Source organism: Cygnus olor, chromosome 3 (genome assembly GCF_009769625.2).
Source record: "Cygnus olor isolate bCygOlo1 chromosome 3, bCygOlo1.pri.v2, whole genome shotgun sequence".
NCBI classification, from domain to species: Eukaryota; Metazoa; Chordata; class Aves; order Anseriformes; family Anatidae; genus Cygnus; species Cygnus olor.
In genome coordinates, this window is record NC_049171.1 from 55963352 (window position 1) to 55986660 (window position 23309).

Genomic DNA, 23309 nt, shown 5'->3' on the forward strand with positions numbered 1-23309 from the left:
GATGAATTTTGATTTTAGTCATTCAGGAATAAATCTATTACTTAAGCAAAGTACTCCAAAGATACCATTCTTCAACTTCTTACACCAGGTGAACAGGTCAGTGTGTTACTAAGTAGCTGTAACAGCACTGAGTCCAGAAAGAAACCTAGTCTTCTGGCTTGAGTGTGGGGGGAAACATGCCCATTTCCAAGAAATATCTGGTAAACACTAGACTAGCACCTTTGCTAGAGAGGGGCCCAGAGAAAGGAAAATTTTCTTGGGTGTGAAGCTTATAGTTATAGGTAAATATACCAATTTCTGGAAAATTTGGGGTCATTTATTTTTAAAGTTCACAGTTGCTTTTCTTCACCTTCCAATGTCATTCAATTATATGAATCACCCGTATTTACTCACACAGTTTATTATTTGCTGGATTCATGCTGTTGTGAGAACGTAGGATAATTATTCACTGCAAAAATATTTATGGTCCTTCTTGTCATCTGATTGGCGAGTGTGCTATGAAGGGTAGTAATTATTTTTTTTAATGTATAAATTTTTAATGTAAAAAATTGCAAACAGATAAGAACTGCAACATAAATTAAAAAAAAAAAAAAAAAAATCAGCAAATCAGCAATACTACAGAGTAAAGTGTATTCACAGGTTGATTGATGTGCCAGTCATGGCATTATCCAAAACCTCTCTGGATGAAGTTACTTTTTCTTGAATTAGTGCCACAAAGGGAAAATAAGTGAGATTGAAAAAATGACTGTTTTTGAAATGAGGGAAATATGGACACAGCATATCTGCTACGGAATGGCCTTCTGTCCATTTGTCATGGTAAAACTAATTAAATAGTTATGTTTTAAAAAAATTATGAGAATCTTAATTATTAATGTCATCAACAGACAAAAAAAATGTAGGTTAGGTGTGGGGAGAGTTTGGCTGTGCAAAGACATTACTTAAAAGGTATTTTTTTTTTTTGCCACGATCGAGCACATGTGCACACAGACTCGATAGTCACACTTTACAATGAGGTTACACTTATAAATAATTATAAAGAGTTGGTAGGCTATTACAGAAGCCACAAAGTCCATAGGTTTGTTATAACTATGTATAGCACCCTCAAGTAATGTGCAACCCAAGTATAATTTATGAAAGTCATATCCATAGTATTGTTTAGGATGTATATTAATCATTCATTGATCCTTATGAAGTATTTATAAATGTAATCTTAATGGAAAATCATGGCTGACTTGTTACTCTCTTGCACTAGCTCTCTTGTACCAGCTGCATGAGACTTGAAGGTTGCAGGCCTCTTTGCCCCCCCCTTTTTTTTTTAACAAGTGAGCATCTTTAGACAAGGAAATGCACACTAGCTGTTTCCTTACAGATTCCTACAAAGTTAGAAGACTGAAAACAGGATTACAAAATGGTTTTAAGGATCCTTTTTCTGCACCTTCTCTAACTATTTCAGCCGAGCAACCAATGTTCTGCTTTGCAGAGTCCATGTGAAAAAAACTCCTTGCAGATGATCCAGACAGAGTAAAGTCTATGATTCACACCTAGTAAGTCTATGATTCCACCTAGTAAAGTCTCAGATTCTGACTACTCTGGTACAGTTTGGTAGATCACACTACCAAAATATGGGGCCATTTTTCTAGGAAATGAGCACAGGAGGATTGCTGTGGAAATGTGCACATCAATCAGTCTTTGTCGTTTCTGTAGAAGAATAGCAGTGCAACAAGAATGACTGTATGGTCCAGGCAAGTATAATGTCTGGGAGCAGATTGTGGCTTGCAGATATTATTCTTCTGCTCCAAAACAATTCTGCCTGCCAAGGTACAGCTACTTGCACTTGCTGCAGGCAAGCTCAACTAATTTTCCATGTTACAGTGCAGTTTTATTGCTGGTCTTTGCTTCTTGTATGCATGCTGTGAATCTCTAGCTGAGGCATTTTATACCAGCAGTACCATCCAGAGCATTCATTCTTCACTGTTGTTTTGCAGGAAACAGATCTCATTCTGACTTTTAATATCTCAATGCATCGTTCATGGTGGATGGAGAACGGCCGGGCTGCACCGTGACTTCAGTAACTCCAGCTCCAGACTGGGCACCAGAGGATCATCGCTATATCACTGTCTCGGGGTGTTTTCTAGAGTATCATTACATAGAAGTGGCTCACAGTTCTCTTCAGATCTTCCTTGCCAGTAAGTGTTTATAGATAGCCTCACTCCCATTGTCTTTTCTAACTTTCTTCTTGTTGAATGTTACTACCAGAATAGCAGAGCACTGTGACAGTGATTACAAATCCTGGCTCTGAGTGTTAGAAGTTTTGCTATGACACTGTTTTATTTCAGCCAGTTCAAGGCCATCTTACATGAAAATCTCCAGTGTACATCCTCAACACTGCAAGAACGACTGGCATGATGCACCCTGTCCTACTGGACTCATTTGACCAATGGCCTCACATTACTACAGCGGGTTACATTCAAATTGCACTTATATGATATAGTTATGACATAATAAATTAAAGTTATACCCATGAAAGCCAAATTGAATATAAAAGAAAACTAAAATGAAGGAAAAATTTTCAATAGTAAAACTCGATTCACTAATCCATCACAAGACTCGTAGCTGACAGTCAAATGACATTTTCATCTTTAATCAGGAAAACTGACCATTTGTTTTTAACCATATACCCAATATGCACTTGAAGAGAATGGAAAGGTTCTTCCCAAGAGAAGAAAACATGTACTTCTTGTCTTGATCAAAATCAAAAGCAGTGGTCTTAAATCTTTTAGAAAGAGTAAGTATCCCAGTGTCAAGGTGCAGGGGAAAAAAAAAAGAAAAAAAAAAAAAAGAAAAAAAAAGAAAAAAAAAAGAAAAAAAAAGAAAAAAAAGAAAAAAGAGAGAGAAAAACGTAAACAGCTTGCAGCTTGTTTGCGGGGAATTTGGTAGGTTCTTATTAGCCATATATAATAATATAAGCATATTTAACCTTACTAGTCATTTCCCTTGTGTTGTCCTTTGTACTTCAGCAAGGTAAAAAGGCGACATAAACACTGAATTAATTGCATTGAAAGACAAGCTGCATTTTTCTGTTTGCCCTAGTGATACTTACATGTTTTTGCTCAAGTGAAATATATATATATAAATGACTGCAAATAAATCTGTCACTATACATATAAATTTGGTGCGTGCCTCGTACCATATAAACTTCTGGTCAAAAGATTCCAATATTTTGCCAAGGAGGGACCATACTGGCAAAAAGGCAGAAAGGATATTGGTTGTCCGTATCCAGAAGTTAGTGTAAGGCAGCTGGACAGTCCCCAATATATGATGTGGTTGTCAGCTACCCAAAAAGTTAGCAGCTTCTCTATATGTCTATTCCCCAGTCTAGGTATAAATGGCCAGGTGAGTTCAGAAAATGTATCTCTGTGTCAATACAACTCTGTGTGGGCTCCACGTGTAAAAGCTTGTTGTCTGATTCACCTAAAAGCCCAGCTACCTCCCAGGTCTCCTCCATGCTTTTCTGCTGTCCCCATTGTAGGAAAGCAAAAGACTGCTTACCAAGCAGTTAGTAAGGCAGGCACTAGGCAGATCTGTACAATAAAAGCAGCACCTTCTCCAGATAGTTCACTGTAATTTTGACAAGATACAGCTGATGCAAATGCAACAAAGAGAAAAGTGCAAAGAAATAAGTGTAGTAAATAGATTAAAATAGCTTTATAGATTTACAACTTTATTTACAAGCAATTATTATCACTCAAGCTGAACTCCAAAGAAGATATCCAGACCTTTATTTTTCTATGTTTTGTTTTTTCTTTGTATGCAATTATCATGAACAAGAAACTCAAGGAATATGTATTTCAAGCTTGATTCTCTTCTCGGTGCAACACGGTTTTTTGTGTGTCTGTGCCTAAACAGAGCTGTGTTTCTAGATAAGGACAGTCTTAGCAAGACAGGGGAATGGTTCAGAATAACAAACCACCAGTAACCTGGTAACTGTAGCCAACTACAGCTACTTTATATTTCCATTCATGTTACTGTAAATGTATCATGGATAAAGAGCACCACGGTAAAAGTATGGGTCAATTTTCCAAACCTGGTGCTTGTGCCTTTAGTGTTTACATCACTTTCACATTTCTCACTGTGGCACAGGATTTTTTTTCTAAGAGGAATGTTAGCATAATGTCACAATCATAAAAAATACGGTGAGAAACAGAGGAATTACCTGGTGCTGAGTGGTGACATATGACACAAAGCTAGAGGAGCATAATTTGCTTGGTTTTCAGTAAACTAGCTTTCACAAACCCAAACATTACATCAGACTTATCTCCAGTTAGTAGAAAGAAATTAATCTTTCTTTTCAGTTTTCTTTTACGGGCACTTAAGTGGATCTTGCACTTTAACGGTAAGCCTATGAATTGCAACCTACAAATTGGTTACTTGCTTTCTATTTTTGCTTTCGTGACAATGATCAAACTAATGTTGATCTTGGCTTCTTCACAAACGTGGCATTGCAGCATGTTTTTAAGGATGTTTTCTACTGCCTATAGGTAAAAGTTACAAAGAAATTCACGTTCATTAAGGCCCACTTACATTAGCCTTTGAAAACATTACCCTGCTTGTATTTTGTACAGCTGCTAGTAAACTCATGTGGAATCCAGGTACAGAAGGTTAGGCTCCACAAAGATGTGGTATTTGCTATATGCTTAGTGGAAAGAATACAACAGCTAAAATAAAAGCTATATATAAAAGCAAACAAACAAAAGCAAAAGCAAACCAAAACAAAAACTTTTTATACTTTATAAAAAGAGAGGCTTAAAGTGGGCTATGGAATATTTCAAGGATTGCAGACAGAGACTCTTCTGAAGAGGTGCAGAATACTTATTGTCTACAAGACACCTTATCTCCCCAGAGGAATGTATTGTAGAAGCAAAAAGCATGAGATTGTGAATGGTACAAATGCTGCTGCTAATTTTGCGCAAGTCAGCACAGATTTTAGTTTTTTAAGAGTGAAATTTTGGAGGATTTTATTTCTTTCACTGCTTAAAAAAAAAAAAAAAAAAAAAAAAAAAAGTAATAATTTAGACAACTGGAAGGTTAAATGATCCCAAATGTCAGAAGAGTCCTCAGCATGAAGAGTTGTGGTGTTTATTGCATAATGCTTACCTGACTAAAGAGAGCCAGACACAATGATGCACAGATGTGTTGGCAGCTTCTTCTGAGTGGATTTTACTCAGGATAAGCAAGCAACTGGATAAAATTCCTAGTTCAGTACACACTGAAGAAGTAACAGAAAATTGTTGTTGATGAACTCTGTGCTTTGACTAGCTGAATGTTCATTGTTTAGAAAGTTTCAAATGGGGAAAAATATTTGAGATCACATATATGCAAGGAAATGCTCTGATAAAACAAGGGTTATCCTGATTTGGGTATTTAGCATTCATGTATGTGAAGCCAGGCTGGAATAACCCACAGTGATAATGGGGACTGTAAAGCAGCCATGACCTTTCCTTTGTTTCATGCCACAAGGCACTTAGTGCATCAGGTGGTGCTGGTCAGAGACTATAGCCTCTGTACAGCAGTATCAATCAATCCTTCTATCAGAAAATGAAAAAAATAAAAAAAAAAAAATAACCACATAATGCACAATTATGCCCATGTTGTAGCCATTCCCATTTCAGAACATTACTTCTTGCTCAGCCACTGACTGATTTTGTCCCCAGTTCTATGGAATTTTATTTTGAAGAAAATTCCACTGATTTTCACTCAATTGTTGTGATGTTTTCATGGGAGTTCTCTGAAATGGCACACCACCAAAATGTCAGTGCCACACACTATGCTTGTCAGCTTTCCTTTTGTGCTCCATAGTAATACCTCCCATTTGATTCTTTTGAGACTGAGATGAGCCTTATTGCAATCAGTTTATCTCTACATCTTACCATCCTCTTCCAGCAAGTTAAAAAGAGAGAGAGGGGTCTAGAGTGAGGAAGGGGAATCTATTTAATCCTTAAGTGCAGCTTTGCAGCCTGCAGTGATGCAAAATAAACAAATGTATTTTTAGGGCACCACCTGCAGCATGCAGCTGTATTGGGCTGAGCAGAACTGCTAAGGGTAGATTTATTCTTTCATGTGAAACCCTGAGATCTGGAAAAGGATGTGGGGACAGTATTTCTGTTGAATGACTCCCTGCTTTTTTTCCCTCTCCAATTTTTGGTGAATACCGTAGATGTGACTGTAAAGTTAATATCTTCTTATCTGAGGTGTCATTGCATTTTGCCATTTTATTTTTTTTAATTCTGTGCATATGTATGGGCAAAAAAATGGATCATCTCAGCTACAGCTATTTCATTTGTTTTGCTGCACAAAGCTAACTGTCGCTGCAGCCTGTGCTCACATACTGGGCCAAATTCTACACTTTGCTCTTCTCTACCACGGGTGCCTCATCTGCAGTGCTGTGACATCTGAGTACGTGGACTGTCCAATGCACTCTGTGAAGACCACAGCTCTGCCTGTCCTTCATGCCTATGTATTACTGAAATGAACTGGTCTGGTGATGGCATGGCTTGGATACTCATATGCTCATACATTAAAATGTCCTTATGTGCTTAATGGTTATTGTTTCTCACTGCTTACATCAGAGAAACCATTTCATTTTCATGACTCCTGGGTCATCCACAATAGATAGATATACTTAAATTACTGATCTCTGGAGATGATTGTTCCAGGTAAAGAATGAGATCAGTGGTTCTAATGGAGATTTGACTTGATATTGGTTAGTGAAATTTGAGTTACATTCTGCATACTATGTATGGAGTGGAGGTTGAATTAAAGTTCCCGCTGATCCCTAGGCAACAAAGGAGAGAAACCATAGGCAGGCAGTGCCTGGGAGGACACAGTGAGGGGTGTACACCACTGCTGACCTTAGCATGTAATGTCAGTGCTGAAAGAAGGCCTAGGCTCTGCGTATAAATGACATATGATGCTTTTTTGGTCACATAAAAGTGTCTCAGTCTTATAGTCTCAGAGGTGCCCACACCATCGACATCTAATTCTAACTACAGATTCTATGTAGAATTTCTTCATTTGGATTTTTATTGAATGCATCTTAGTACGGAAAATGGAAATCATTTCAGTTCAGGACCTGAGCTGTGTGTCAGGTCAGTGGGTTATGCTTCCAAGTCTACCACAATGTCCTTGAGAAAGTAATTTCTTCTGTGTGAAACCATCTGCTGCAGTGAGGAAAGCATTCCTAAATTTGTCATGTTCAGTTTATAAGACAATGTACCATTTGCATAGATAGGGATCCGTCAGATCTCTCAAAAGCCTCTAAATGTGGATGGCACCCAGCACAGTAAGGCCGTTATGTGGTACAAGGAAATTATAATAATGGTAATTGCATTTCATACAGAAACAGCTCAGATTCTCTACATCTTCCTTCTGCCTGTGTTTTACTCTTTGATTATGCATGACCTGCCCCCACTCCCACAAAGCTGTTCTTGCAAAAGTCGACAAATTAAAATCCATTTGTAGATCAAAACTCTGAAAATATGCAAATAAAAGATCAGCCATGGAGATAAGTGTGACAAAATTACATATCTATTTGCCAACTCAGGATATAAAGTATTTATTATGCTTGTCTTTATTCATCACTTACCCACTCACAAGTCTATTGATTTTAGTAGAACTAAGTGCCCGAGTTATGGGAATAAGATTAATGCAAAGGCATCACCTTAGCTAATTTAGTTTTTAGTTATATAGACCTCTAAAAGATGAAGTGTGTAACATTATTCCAGTAAAACAAGTGGGCAAAAAGCATTTCTTACATACTGTATCTATATTATTGATGGTAACTTACATACCAAATAAATAAAACTGTAAGTAAACTGCTACACAAAGGTATTGATCATTTTCATAGTCATGTTGTCGACTGACATTTATGTGCTGTACATTAGTCTTAATTTCTTTTTGTTTTTTCCTGTATTTATATATGAGTATATGCTTCATGCAATCATTAAAATTATTATTTCATGCTTTCAAATTTTTAATTTGTAATTAACCTTCCATACTAGTTACAGGAAATGTATACTGTATGGGATTCAGTAAAGTCTGCGTCATAATACCTTTCAAGCTATGATGCTGTCAGATTGATTTAAACATCATGAAGCATAACTGTGCTATTAAGAGGCAACAATAAAGCTGAGCAGCTGGGTTGCCAGCTTCAAAATCTCTGCTCTGTTGCAGGCTTACAGTATGACCTTTGGCAGGGTGCTTGACTCATGCCAATTCTTGTCTGTACTACACAAACAATAGTTCCTAAATATCTCAGAAAGCTGTTACCAGGATAATTTCACAAACATTGCAAAGTAAACAAATATTACAGTAAGGTGGTCCATGTATGTATTTAAGCACTTAGAAGAGCACAGAATCTATAATATTCTGTTTCTCTCAAGGATTAAGAGTAATTAGAATAAGGTACTATTAAAATCCTTAATGTTAACATAGGACAGGTGACATTATAGTCTCATGCCCTTGTGGAGAGATGAGAGCAGAGAATCATAGTGTACTCTCACGGGAATTTCTGATCTATCTCCTTGTGCTTTAGACCCAGACACTCAAATATATTACTGATAATATATTACTTAAAAGTCCACCGCAGTGCTGAGGACACTATGATTGCAAAGTAAAGGTGTAGCAGTTCCTGTCCAAAAGAACCAACATTCAAAGTACATGACAAGCCAGCCAACCCATACAGGTAGGAAAAAAAAAAAAAAAAAAAGACAGGAAAACAGAGGGAATACTAGCCTGCAGTTTTAATGTATTTCCTCTTTGACCATTGCCAGCAATTTGTAGACATGACAGAAAAACCCTAAAATGGGTTATGAATTGTAATAATGAGTAAACTGTGTATTATCTAGTGGAAAATTCTCCTAAAATGCAGCAAAAAAGAAAAGCGTGAAAGTTTGAAATCTATCTGCTGGTTGACAGCAAGCTGGTGGCTCATCAGTGGTTCACTCAGACAACGAGTGAGAGGGGACAAGCTAGGTGGGACAAGCTGCAGAGAGTCTTGAAAGTGAATGGAGTGATTGAATTTCACTGGAAGAAAGGAGAAGAAATGGGAGGATAAAGCAAGCTGTGGAAAATAATCTTTGCAGTAGCTTTTCAGATAGGCTCAGTCTAGACTGAGGTATTGGTTGGGAACAAGGAGGTGATGCCTCGTAAATAGAGGCAGAATGCTCCTCTCAACGCGAGGCTTAGTGAGTAAGAGATCAGGAGGTTGTCAGCAGGACAGCAGAGGTTAAAGGAACAGTGTGTAAAATTACAGCACTAAGCAAGAAAGGAGAATGAGAGTTCTGTAGGAAAAAGTACATTCTCTTTTCTTTTTGCCTTTTTTTATTTGGGAAGATATTGATGAGACCTGAGAAGATCAAAAGACTAGCAGTTCCTCCAGAGACACCAGCAAATGACAGAGCAGGACTAAAGAAATGAGCACTGTGTGTAAAGCATGTAGGTATATCAGCAGGACTGACTGCATTACAGGAGCAGGGCCAAAAGAGTGAAGGCAGAGGAGAAGGTGGGGGGAGTCATAGGAATGCATGAAAAATAAAAGCTGCCTAACTTATGATGCCATTAGAAATGAGGCAAAGACCAAGAGGGTGTTTCTGTGGGTCCCAAAATATTCATGGGTGGAATCAAACAAAACATTAGACGTCTCTGGATTGTCCAGGTTGAAATGTTGAAAAGTAAATGGCCAAGTCCTTTTGTCAGAGATACAAAGACCACAAATGATTTGAGAGCTGCTACTGTATTAAAGGTCTTCAACTGAGTTCAGATGGATAATATTCATCTTTTAGGAAGTGTCTCTGCTTGATATAGGCTTTGGATTCTGTTAATTAAGCAGCATATCCCAATATCCTGTTTTTGTGCTCAAAATATGTATAATGTGATATCCTAATATACATATATATATGAGATATCCTTAGCAGCAAATTAATACTGGACTATTAATTTCCCTGTCCTCAGTTCCTTTATGCTGATCATGAGTGCCATATATTACATCTATTTGCAGTAATAAACTTGATGCCTTTTTCCTTTTTAGCCAACACAAAGCTTTTCAGTTGTGCAGGAAGTACATCTTGTACACAAAAGCCCTCACTCAGATTTATCCTTGTTAATTTTGTTCCCCCACCTCCCTTTTGACAGCAACCTCCACCTCTTCTGCACACACACACACAGTCATGCACATACCTTGTGCATTGGCTGCCTCCTCCTGCACTAGTGTAGTGGTAAGAGTATTTATAGGTGAGAAAGGAGACAAGAGCTCATGTAATCAATTTTTAACTCTTTGAACCTAATAGGGAAAAAAAATGGCATTATTTAATTAAGGTGGAGTTCCTTTCTAGGGCAGCACAATGATTGAAGGAAATGTGATTCTTAGTGATATAGATTGGTACTTGAAAAAGACTGTTTTTTCACTACAGGACTGGGCAAAATCAGCACAATGGGAAGAGGGTACGAATCATTGTAAAGTGCTAATTTAATAACACTGTCGCATTGTGTTAGCTGAGGAGCAACATGAGGTTCAGGCATCTTTGACATTGCCTCAGAGCAGAGTATATTGCTGTTTCTCTGTTTGACAATAATGTTAGACTGCATGTCATTAGTGTTTTGAAGGATTACAGTGAGAGACATCTTTATGCTTATACACGTTGTCTGTTGTTTCTTCTATCAGCTTTCACCTGCATTTCTTCACCAATCCTTGCAGAAAACTGAATTGTACACATCAAAGCATAAACTGATTTTTAATGAGCAGGGAGCTTTGTAAGTGGAATTGCACTCATTTATTTCCCTAAAAGCTTTCCTTCTTAATGAACTGGGCTCACATAAAGCTACATTGTATAATAATTGTCTGAAAACAAGTTTGCTCCAACTCAGTGGAGAGAAGTCAGTTTTAAATAGAGTTACCTGACCAGTGCACACAAGGTTTTCTCTGAGATGTTCATTTCCCTGACTGAATGAAAGGCAACAATATCAGAATGAGCTGAGACTAGAAGAAGAAGTTCTGCCTCTCACAAATCCCTTCACATGAGCAAAGGAAATTTTGAATGTGATCTGGTGGGTGGGGATCAGAGTTGAGATAACCAGGAACTGAAACATTATACTCATTACTATGAGGCCTGAGGGAAGTTTCCTGAGAATTTGTTTTGACCATCTCATATGTATTCCGTCACACAGGGGACTCCAATTCTGTCTGACCCTGTAGGGATAAATAGTTATATGATACAACAATGTGATTATGGTTCCCCACGTTCAGCGCCTCATGGCTGTCCTGAGGCTATGTGATGCCAGTAGTACTGTGCTACCTGGTGATGCTAGCTTACTGATTTGCTTCCTTCCACAGCTGGGATTTAAATTATTCCTCAGTTCCTGTACTAGCACAGTCCTGTCACTGATTTTATGACACTGTCTTAGCGAACAAGCTTCAAGTGAACTCCTTCCAGCTATGCACAACTCAAAAGCCTTGAAATGGGGTCCTTTCACCTGGTTTTGGTGAGATTCTTTGGGTTTTTCATGTTTTGAAGACCTTCTGGACAAAAAGCCTAATCCATTTTCTTTCTGTGGGTATTCTCTACAAGTGGGTTTGCGTGATGGAGAAACCAAATTATACCTGCTTTAGATGTAAGAATAATATTAAGCTGAATAACAATAAGAATAAATTGCACAAGCTTCTGTGATCCTAAGTAATTAAAAAGGAATCCCTCTTCATAGTGAAAACTCATAGTCAAGCGCTGGATTCACCAGCCTCTTTCCTGAGCTGATTCTATTGCCACGATACACACAAGAACGCTGCTCCTCAACAATATAAAAACAGCCATGGTGCAGATATACCCCAGCATCACTCTGTTCAGTATTCCTGTCGACATTATAGTACTGCCTTGTATACATACACATATGTGAAAGCTATTATTTCACCATTTTGCTCCAGATTCCATAAAGAACCTCCAGTTCTGGAACCAAGAGGCCTCAATTCATGATTTAAGGGAATCTTTTCTGAATATAAGAGAAGGACCAATAAAAACACAGACAACCTCTTCACTTGGTTATGGAAAATAAGTTATTTACCAAAAAAAAAAAAAAAAAAAAAAAGGCATAAAAATCCAAACCTTTGCTTGGTTTCCAGGCAAGGCTTTCAAATATGAATTGAAATCTATATAGTCTACTTCATGTAATATACTTCATGTTTCATTTTTGTGTGCTGTTAGCACAGCTTCCTGTGCAAAAGATGAGCTGAGCACATAAAAACATAGATTTATCTAAGAAAATGTAAAAGTATACATTGTGCAGCTTTAGTCATGACATTTCTGGTAACAGTGACACAATTCAGAAAATCTGCTTTCTTAAATTCTCCAAAGACAAATAATGTAAGCTGTGTAACTTACAGCAACTACAACTGAACCTGTATTGATGGTGCTGCTTAACAATACTAAATTTCTATAGTACAAGTCAATTATATTATTATTATTATATATTATTTTAGTCACTAGACTGTAATACAGGTCTGGTGACTGGAAAAAGGGAAACATCACTCCCATTTTTAAAAAGGGTAGAAAGGAGGATATGGAGAACTACAGACTGGTAAGCCTCACCTCTGTGCCTAGCAAGGTCATGGAAAAGATCCTCCTGAAAGCAATGTCAAGGCACATGCAAGACAGAGAGGTGATCTGAGACAGCCAGCATGGCTTCACCAAGGGTAAATCATGCCTGACCAATCTGGTGGCCTTCTACGACAGAGTGATTGTGTCAGTTTACAAGGGAAGGCTGACTGATGTCATCTACCTGGACTTCTGTAAGGCCTTTGACATGGTCCCACACGACATCCTGGTCTCCTAATTAGAGAGATGTGGATTTGATGGGTGGACCATTCAGTGGATAAAGAGTTGGCTTGAAAGTCGCACCCAGACAGTGGTAGTCAGTGGCTCTATATACAAATGAAGGGCTGTGACGAGTGGTGTCCCTCAGTGGTCTGTCCTGGGACCGGTACTGTTTAATATCTTTATCAATGACATGGACAGTGGGATTGAGTAAGCCTTCAGCCAGACTGCAGATGACACCAAGCTGCATGATGTGGTTGATACAACAGAAGGAAGGGATGCCAGCCAAAGGGACCAGGATAAGCACGAGAAGTGGACCCATGTGAACCTCATGAGGTTCAACAAGTCTAAGTGCAAGGTGCTGCACCTGGGTCAGGGCAATCCCAGACATGAGCACAGGCAGGGAGAAGTACCCATTGAGAGCAGCCCTGCAGAGAAGGACTTGGGGTTTCTGGTGGACAAAAAGCTTGACATGAGCTGGCAGTGTGTGCTTGCAGCCCAGAAGGCTGAAGAAACAGAACTCTCTTGGAAAATACATCAGCTCTGAAATGTTTCATCTTTACGTGATGGTGTCAATGAACTTTATCTTAAGTGCAGGCAAGTTGCAATTAACAAAATATCTGGTTTCCAGACAGATTTCTTGGCTAGCTGCTTGAGCTCTGGGCTTCCACTTTACATCTGAACTGGGACAGGGCACATCCTAAGAACTTCCACACAATTATCCATAATGTTTAACTTTTGCAACAGTCCTTTTCATTCATTTGGCCCAGAACAGCTGTCATTTTACCAAATGATGTCAGGGCATGTGTGCAGAGGCAGTGCAAACCAGGGAGCATCCCCAACAGAGAGTTTGGATCTGCCTGTCTTGCCCTGGATTTAAAAAGACCTTAGTTGTGTGAGCACAAACTGTGCCACACCATTTGGCCTCTAGGCCAGAAGACAGTCCCTAGGTTATTTCATTTGCTAATGTATCTATATGCTCCTCTGTACATCTACAATGCCATGTCAATTGCACACTTTGGGTCTGAGATCCCTAGAGCTGCAGTAATACCAGTGTTAACCAAATCTCTAGCTAGTGTTTGAGTCATGCTGTGGGGCCACAGGATGGAGTCCAGGAAAGAAACATGAACAGTAACCTAGTAACATGGGATCAAGTAATCATTATTTGTGGGAAAATTCCCCATTTTCTAGCACTTATGTAGCATGTAAAACAGCCTATGTAATAGAGAATATAGTCCTCTTCAGACATATCCTAAGGATTTTTATCTCTCTGACATCTGTAATGCTCCAATGCTAAGGAGAGGAGCCTGACATAATTTTTTCTCATAATTTTACTGAAGCTTCTACCCAAGGCCCAGATTTTAAATGACAGGTAATATTCGTTACTGAAAAACATCATTGTTTCATCCAAATGAAGAAAATTACTCTTCCTTCAAATCTGAGCAAATCTGCTCTTTGCATGTATGCTCAGTAGACATCAGCCAATTCTTACCACTTCTTTAATAGATGTTATCTTAGCTCTGGCTGAACAGTTAGACAGCACATTTGTACACTGCTGATGTGTTTGGGGGGGGTTATCAAGATGTGTTCCTTAGCTGCACCATTCAGCTAAAATGCAGTACTATTGAGATAGCTGTTTTTCTGTTCCCAACTGCTTGAAACTGATTGGCATAAAGTGATTCCTCTTTTCGTAACCAGTAGAGTAGATTTTTTTCCCCAGCACGCAACATTATTTTAATGCTACCCTTGAGCTCTGCTAGCTTAACCTCCATTCTCTCCTGACCAGAGTAAAGGAAAGAACTATTTCTTAGCATATACCAATTAATAATGAAGTGCTGGGACTTTGTTTTATTTTTATTTTTGTATGTCTGTGTTTTCTGTGAACAGATCAGTCATGCATGCTTATTCACAAGCTGAAGAAAAAAGCATCTGCAAAATCATAGGGGCATTTGTCTGCTGATAATGACTGTTGCCATAGGTGGGAATTCAACGTTGACATGACAGAATTTATTTTTCCTTATATGTAGACAATGATCAAACAGTGACATCTGGAATCTACCCCAGAGGTTCAATTCAATAAAATATTAATAGCTGCCATTTCCAGCAAGGATGGTGTAATAAGAACACAGCAGCACAATCCCTGACATTTTTGCACCTATTGTTCTTCCTAATTAGTTAACCCTTTCCCCTTCCACATACTAAAGATCAGGGAAAACAAAATTGGGACTGTATTCCCTGTCTCTAGTTTAGGTAAGTTGGTCAAAGATGTGCTCTGTTGGGAAGTGATTACATGCTCAGCAACAGCAGGCCAGATCCTTTTGGGAACCTCGACAAGGAGCTGCCGCTGAACCTGGGAGGTATGTGGCCTAGATACATACTGCTAGCTTGTAATGAAAACCAGGCACAGAAGTGAAGACTATGTTGGGCAGTCTCATCTTAAGCATTCCCCATTTTACCAAGAGATTTAGGCTTTCCCTAGTAAGTGAATTCAATGTATTCAGTCACAATGAACAGAGAAAATGCATGGTAGAGGACTGCTGAGTCTTGTTTCAGACAATACTGTTCTTCCCTTTCCTCTCATTCAGTCAGTTAGTATTAATAGTCACTTATGCATAAGAAGAAATAATGATGTTTAATGAATCTCCAAAGATCAACTACTTCGTAAAAGCAAATGCCACACTTTTATCAGTTAAAGGCCTCCAAGTCCAACATCAGCAGCAGAGGGAATTTTTATTTTAAAGCAAATTGCACCCAGTTTCAGTAAATTATCACAGAATGATTACTCGACTTTTATCCAGTCAATGTTATGGTTCCCTAGTGAATTGGTTTATTGTCAGTATGTCTGCTTCAAAACATGTCTTCCCTGGAAAGCATTCCTTCATTCAGCTTCTGCTGCTGGAAACAGGCAACAGCTTGAACCTAGCAGCTGCTCTTGAACAAAGCAGGTAGAGATGTAGAAAGGCTGCCGAATCCGTAACAATAAGCACATCATGACATAATTACAGTAAATCTCCAGAGTGGTCTGTACACACAGAATGCCATATGGTTTGGGTAGAGGAAGTATGCATTAGTAAAACTGTGGTATAGCATAAGCATTTTCCATAGTAGTCCTGTTAGCATGAAATTGATTTTTTATCTAGAAAATTAGCATTGACAGAACAGAGGACAGTGCTTGAATAGTCAGCTAGTTATACTGGGGAACATAATTAATATCCTGAAGGGCAAGAGCAGGTGATAGGAGAGTTTTGGGGATTTTCCAGTTGCAACTATGCATAATCTAATAGCTGGTGCATCCATTTAACCTTTCTTTGATATGGTCTTCTTTCACCACTGCATGTAATAGCTGTTCTGTTTTCTAAATGTCTTCATCTGACTTTGAACAGGTTAATAGGATTTACTGCCTCTGCAGCCTGCCTATACAAAACAGATTGTCAATATGGACAATACTTTCTGGTCTGTCAGAGAATAACAGACTGCTCTCACCATCCCTGCTTTTAGGAAGTGATTTAGTTTCCTGAGATTTAGATACAGATGGGAGGAGGGGGGACTGGTATTTTTCTGTGCAAGTCTTGCGTGAGTTTGCTCTGCTAAATAGTGACTTGGCATTTGCTGCATCAGCCTGTGGTGCTTGCTTCATTTTCAAACCGTCTCCTGATTCTCTGTTAGAGAGGCCTGCAGAAATTTTGTTATGGCTAGATACCAACTGTACAGAATAGATAGCCCAGATACTTTTCAAAGATTGCACCGGATGCTTGCAAACATCTGTTACAAACTGCATGAATTGATCTCATTTTCAAAAGCATTAATCTTCTAAATCATTGTTTTGTTCTGTGCCTGAACCTGCATTTTAGGTTTCAGTGGCTTTTTTTTTTTTTTTTTTTGGTAAAGGTGTTGCTAAAATCATTGTGTGTAATAAGAAAAGGATTTTTCCCTTGGGAGTTAGCTTTTTCTTGCCATGATTATTGCTTCCTGTTGAAATGATCAGAATATAATGGTGCAGCAAGTTTTACAGCAATATAAACTGCATGAACTATACATATGATCATTTTCTAAAGCACCAAGTCTTTTCCAAATGTCTTCTGCACATTTACACGTATAATATGTGAAGCTCGGACTGGCTGAAAGAGGCTAGAGTCATTGAAATTTTTTATACAGGCTGTATGTAAAACATAGGTAAGCAGTATGTGCTGCTTTTTCAGTCTCTTTAAGATGTTAAAAACAGTACTGCAGCCAGGAGGTTCACTGTGATTATGAGAGCCTTAAAAATTCCCTGAAATAGTTGTCATCTAATCCTACCATTTCGAAAAATCAGTGATGAAGGAAATCCTACCATAACACATTGTGTTCTCAGTTCTGAAATGTTTCTTTTGAGTAGCTGTTCAGCTTCCTTAAACTTGCTGATTCATTTTAATTAAAACAATCTAGAATAACATGAGCAAGAGAAGGAATGAGTGTTTTGTTTCATCTTTGTGTAATTGTCCATAGGCAAAAAAAAATAAAAATAAAAAATTACAAAGTCATATGAAGGTATCCTTTTTCACACTTACTGGGAATCACCTCAGGTGATGGGAGATGTAGTTCTACTTACATACTCTCAAGAATTGAAGTAGTTCCAGAATAACTAAATTAATCCCATCTATTTCCAGACAATGGACAGCCATAAATGGCAGTTGGCATCAGTGGATTGAACTAATGCCCAACATCTGAGACTTGTTTAATTTGAGGAGCTTGATCCAAGAACATCTCTCAACTTTGTGGTGAGCTTTGCAAAGGTGCCTTTTTCAACCCTAAAACACTTAAAAGCAAGAGGCTCTGTTTGATCCACAAATTCTTAGGAAGCTCCTACTCAGAGCAGGAAGCTGTGAACAGGTCTCAGAAGGAATTTTGAAGAGAATAAGAAAAATGATTAGACCATTAACTGCCTCATAGAGTGATTCAATTACACTGTTAAGTTAGTTTATGCAGCTGCATAGATCGAGAAGCTTCATAATTCTTCCTCTAACTTCAAGTGTTTGAACAAAACTTCAATGAAATTAAAAACTAGCACTCTTCCAAAGACTATTAGATGTTTTTGGTCTGTCCCAAATACACTATCAGCTGGGAAACTAGAAGCGGTGGTTAGAGCCTTTGGAGCCTCAAAAAATATGCTAGGATCTAGAAGGATATAGTAGCCATCTAATACCCTTCAGCATCTAATACATACTAGCTTCGTTTTGCTTCTTCTAAATACTGGGTCAAAAGCTAAACTGTTGTATGTTAGGAGAGTTTTGACTCCTGGTGTGTGCACATGAACACAAAGGTTAATTTATTATCGAGTCAGAAAAGTTAACCATTTTCTTATTATTTTTAATATACTAGGAAGGTGTACTAGAACTGTCATTGTGATCCGCTGTCTACAATTTCCTTTAAAAATTCATTCTTCAGATAATTTTCAAACTGTTTTAACAGTCTGTTTTATTAAATATGAAAATATATATATACCAACCCTAGAATCTAGCTTTCTTCTATAAAAACAGTTAGCAAATCAAAGACTCATATGGTGAAATTAATATTTAATCCTTTTTCAAAGAATGTCCAAAAGACTTCAGTTTCACATGAAAAAGACTTACTGCAAAAGATAAATGTTTGTTTTGTTAAACTATTCAACATTCCACTGTATGGTCAACATACTGAAATTTGAAAATACTACATTAGTTCTCTTAGCATTTTCTTATTCTAAATTTAAAAAGTATTACTAGTGTCATTAGTTGCAGTTATTGATTGATTGTTGATGCTGTTGTAATTTGATTTTATCAGGTACTGTCTCTGATTTTGATCACTTAGGATGTCAAATGTCATTCAAGGTGAAATCAGAAAATAACTAAATATTATATGGTGCCATACTGTCTTTGTAGAACTGCCATCATATAACATAGATTTTTGCATGTTTGACATAGCTTGTTTACCTTAGTGTTCCAGTTATGTGATATAACGTCTACTGAATATTGGCGAGCTTTGCATCAGTTACCATAATGCAGTGTTTTTGATTTTTCTACCCTCATTTAACATAAATGGCAACTGTCAAAACTATAGTCTGTTAACATAAACTTAGGCATCATTGAGGAAGCCTCCACACACAAAGGAACTTTGGCTATACTTCATGCAGTATGGGGCTTTTGTTTGCTCTCCTTCCTGACAACTGGCTGCACCAAAGCTACAGAAATAGACAGACTGCCATGTAAGCACACATGGCAATTTGGAATATTCATGTGGCTGCATTTTTTTCAACTGTAGCTCCATAATAGTAAACCTGTGAATAAAACAGGTGATTGGAAGTGGAGTGGATGCATACAGACATATGGATTAAGACAGTAATAATTGTACTTTCACTTGATTATAATATTAAGAGGCTCCAGGTGATTTCCATTTTTTACAGCGTCACTCATCTTGACATGTCCCAGCCAGCCTCGAAGCAAAGAGATGCATCCTGCTTTTCATATGAACTAGTTTCCATTGTGAGCACTTAAGAGAGTTCTTCTGTTGAAAAGCAATTAGCTTCTACAGTCTAGGGTGCCATTTAGAATATCCAAGCTCATGTGTTTCATCATAAAATTGACCTTTTTAATTTTTTATGTCTGTGATTCCCCACTAAAAGAGTAAGCATTAAAAAAATACAACCCTAGAGAAAATACTGAAGGCACATGTAGAATTTATTAACGGATGTCTGGCCCTGAAGTGCTGCAGATAGCAACTCCATCTGAATATAATAAATAAGAAGCATGCAGTATTGTGTGCTTAAATTTTAAATAATTGGTGTCATTAGGTAGCTTAATGATACCGATTACATAAAAAGCATAGGAAAGCAATATGTGCTACATTTACAGACTCACATTTTTCCTGTAGTAATTGCTTTTCTATATAAATGTTTTTTTTGCTTGTTGATATCTTTGAATAACTGTGTACTAATTATCCTAATGTTTCAGAGTTTGTTTTGCTTTTTAGTAACATTGGCTACCTTGGGAATATACTTTTTGATAAAATTTTGCATCATTTAGATGTAAGAAAATTTTCTGAAGACATTTCTTCAGGATAAGCAAATAAATACCTCTTCTGCTCAGACACCTTGAGTAAAAATATTGCCAGCAGTAGTGACATCTTCCCTCCATCTCTGGCAACTATCAAGTTTCCATGGAGACATTAGAGAGTTTCAATAGTACAAGAATACTCAGGATTTAAAGTACGAATAGAAGTTAAGCATTAGATTTTTGACAGAAGCTGACATAGTTTTAGACTTCAGTACTTTTGCTTTAAAATTTACTAGCAAGTTTCACTTAAATCTCTAATCCTTAGACAGAAAGAGGACATGACAACACCTTTGGCTCTGCTTGGAAGTGGTTTGAGGTCAACTGACCCCTACCTCTTGATGCTGACATCTATTCCTAGTTATGATCTAGCATTCAATATCCTTACAAAATGATCCTTTATTTTAGCGCATTACAGACACTTTGCAGAGAAGAGGAAATTTAGAAGAAATTGAGATTTTGTAAGCAGAAAATTGAAAAATTAAGAGTTGGTATTTGATTCATCACTGGGTTCAATTATTCATACAACTTCCTTCATTATGGCTGAATGTGACTCTTGACCACCCTTCGAGACTTCTGAGAAGGATGACATCAGAGGTCTCACTGAGTTCAGTAAACACTAGGTAAGAACAGTTGCTGATTGCATAACTATCTAAACCAAAAATTCTTTTTCTTACTGGCCACCTACCAGAGCAAGGAAAAAGACCCTTTTAATCAGTGACCTGACAGCAGCGCTCTGCGGAACTCAGCATGGCATTGGTCTAGCAGTCCTGTCATGGATCACTATATCCCTTTATCCTAAAGGCAGCTCATTCGTTACTAAAGAACCTATCACAGGGCTAAAAATAAAAATGTTTCAGGTTTATCTATCTTTCCGAACTTGTTTATACACACATACATACAACTGAATTATACATACATTAAACCGGGCTTACCTGCTCCCAGTCACAGTATTTCTTAGAACTGAAAGAAGCAGAACTCTCTGCAGCCTATATAGAAGAGATCTTGAGCTGATGTGCTATAGAATATAAATATGGCATGTAAAGAAAATGCTAAGATTGACGGTTTGTATCACTCTTTTGGTTGTGTTCAGCTTCAGACCCAGCCTCTGCTATCTGGATACCAAGTTTTAGAAACTCCAGAAAGACCTTATATAGACATTAGAAAAATTCTGTAGCCCATCATCTGCAAAATCCTATCTCTAACACTGCCAAAGAGCAATGTTTCAGAAGAATTCATAAGTTAAGCAAGTTCTCATAACGTATTAATTGGGTAATATTGTACTGTACTCTGAATGATGGTGTATGAGAAATAGTTTATGTTTCAGGATGGACCACACTTTAAGAAAGTAACAAATAGCTTTTTTTTATTATTATTTTTATTTTTGGGGCGGGGAGGGGTTGTCCATCCTACCATCCTATGTCTTTTAATCTCTTGAGCATCCCCTTCTTCTCACCTCTGAAACTTTTCCATGAAGAACACGATCACTTTTTTTCTCTGCTTACTGTGTATGCTCTAGCTCATTATGTCATACGGCCTATCGCCCTTTTTATTATCTCCCAAGAGCCCAGTTCTACATTTCTAAAAGTGTCTTATATTTATGACTTTATTTTTATAGCTTTTCTCTTGTTTTCTTTGCACTTCCAACCAAAAAAAAAAAATCTGTTTTCCTTGCACCCTCCTTTTTGACGTTTGCTGAATCATCCTGAAAGCTTTTGTTCTGCCTTAAAGCTTTTCATACTTTTGAATTTATATAAATGACTGCTTATGATCACCTTAAGCTTCTTCCTAGTCCTGTGACATCTAGTTTATTTACCAGTTCCTACCAATAAACAATTTTTTTCTGTTCTAAAATCCTCTTTGAAACTCTCTGTTGCCTTCTTCACATGACAAATCCTTCTCAGCATTTGCCCCATGTTGCCTTTACTGTGTATGTATCTTGTCTTATTTAGATACTAAGTCCCTTGGGGCACAGGATGCCACTTTATCTGTGTTTATAAAACAGTGCAGAATGATTGCCCTCTGTAAAGCAATAGTGAGGACACAATATTTGACTGATAAATCAATTTGAAGAAATGCTTCCAATGATTAATGAATCTGTCATATCAACTAGGACACCTGCTAATTGTTTTCGAGTTACTGACAAATATAACAGTTGTTAATTACACCAGCCATGGCCTGTTTAGTGCTCTGGCAAAGTTTTGCTATCATTGCAATGGCAAGGAGCCTCTGAAAGTTGCTTTGCCATCAATTCCTTTGCTTCACAATACTTGGTGTAGTAAAAATCTTTGTGTTCTGGATTTTGTTTTTTAATGAGATATTTAAACTTAAGCTCCCCCAAGCCACAGTGTGAGGAGAAGGAGCACAGGCAAACATGGAGGACTGAAGCAGCCAGCAGAAGAAAGCACTGTACTTAGAAAATTAATTTTCCTCTAAGTATGGTAGATTGCAGCTCCCTGAAGCAGAGTCCTTGCTTTCAGAAAAGCAATTTCTGGCAGATTGCAGAGGTTATTCCCCTATGGTTTTCCAGCATCAGACAGGAGATGGGAATAGAGGACCCTCTCTCAGGGGGCTGGCAGCTTCACAAAAAAACAGATGGGACCTGACAGGCTATTTTCAGGAGATGGAGTCTCTGAAGCAGGAAACAGGGATGTCTGAACGACTATGGGAAAAGCTCCTGTTTTTAAACTGGGTGAATCAAAGACTCTTTTGACAGGTAGCAGCATCCTTTCACAGGCTACCAACTGTCCTGTTTGTTATGTGACAGTCTCATCAACCAGAGGTTTCTTTAGGCATTGTGAAATATTTGGCCAGAATAATGTCTGACCCCAACAGCACAAGCTGTTTCTACTCGTTTTTAACAAGAACTATTTGTTTTAATTCATTAATTCATGTCCTTACCTTGATCTCCAGGCTCCATCATGTAAAAGTCCCACCTTTCAAATCATATCATTTCTCCTTCCCCTCTACCATCACTTGAGTTTCACCTGCAAGGGACTTGAAGCATCCCACTTTTTCTTATTTCTTGCAAATCCTTTAAAAGTAAAAAGAAATTATGTTCTGAAAATACTTGAAATTTACAGTTCAAGGTCTGCTCATGACAGCCTCTGAAATTCTAATCTCTCATCTTGAGAATGTAATTGAGTGTTTGCAGAAGCCACGCACTGTGCTGTCGGAAAAGGGCCGTCCCTGAGGAGTCAGCTCTGTGCTTCACAGGCATGCAAACAGGTACTCTTCTACACCAGCTGCAGGAAAGCATGCCAGCTTTCAGCAATTGATGAGGATAAGGTTTTGCAGAAAACAATGAAAGCTGGATGAAAAGTGGTGATATGTTGGTCCTGATCTAACCTGCCTAACAAAGGTGCTAAGTTTGTAGCTCTTGGAGAAAGAT

The 23309-nt window shown here is 37.9% G+C and overlaps 1 protein-coding gene across 1 annotated transcript in view; it reads left to right on the top strand.

Moving 5' to 3' along the window:
- NKAIN2 (sodium/potassium transporting ATPase interacting 2) overlaps positions 1 to 23309 on the top strand; it is a 505527-nt gene that overhangs the window by 428234 nt on the left and 53984 nt on the right. Inside the window, 2 exon segments of the mRNA XM_040551252.1 lie at positions 1986 to 2043; positions 2046 to 2184. Of these exon segments, the coding sequence (XP_040407186.1) occupies positions 1986 to 2043; positions 2046 to 2184 (197 nt within the window).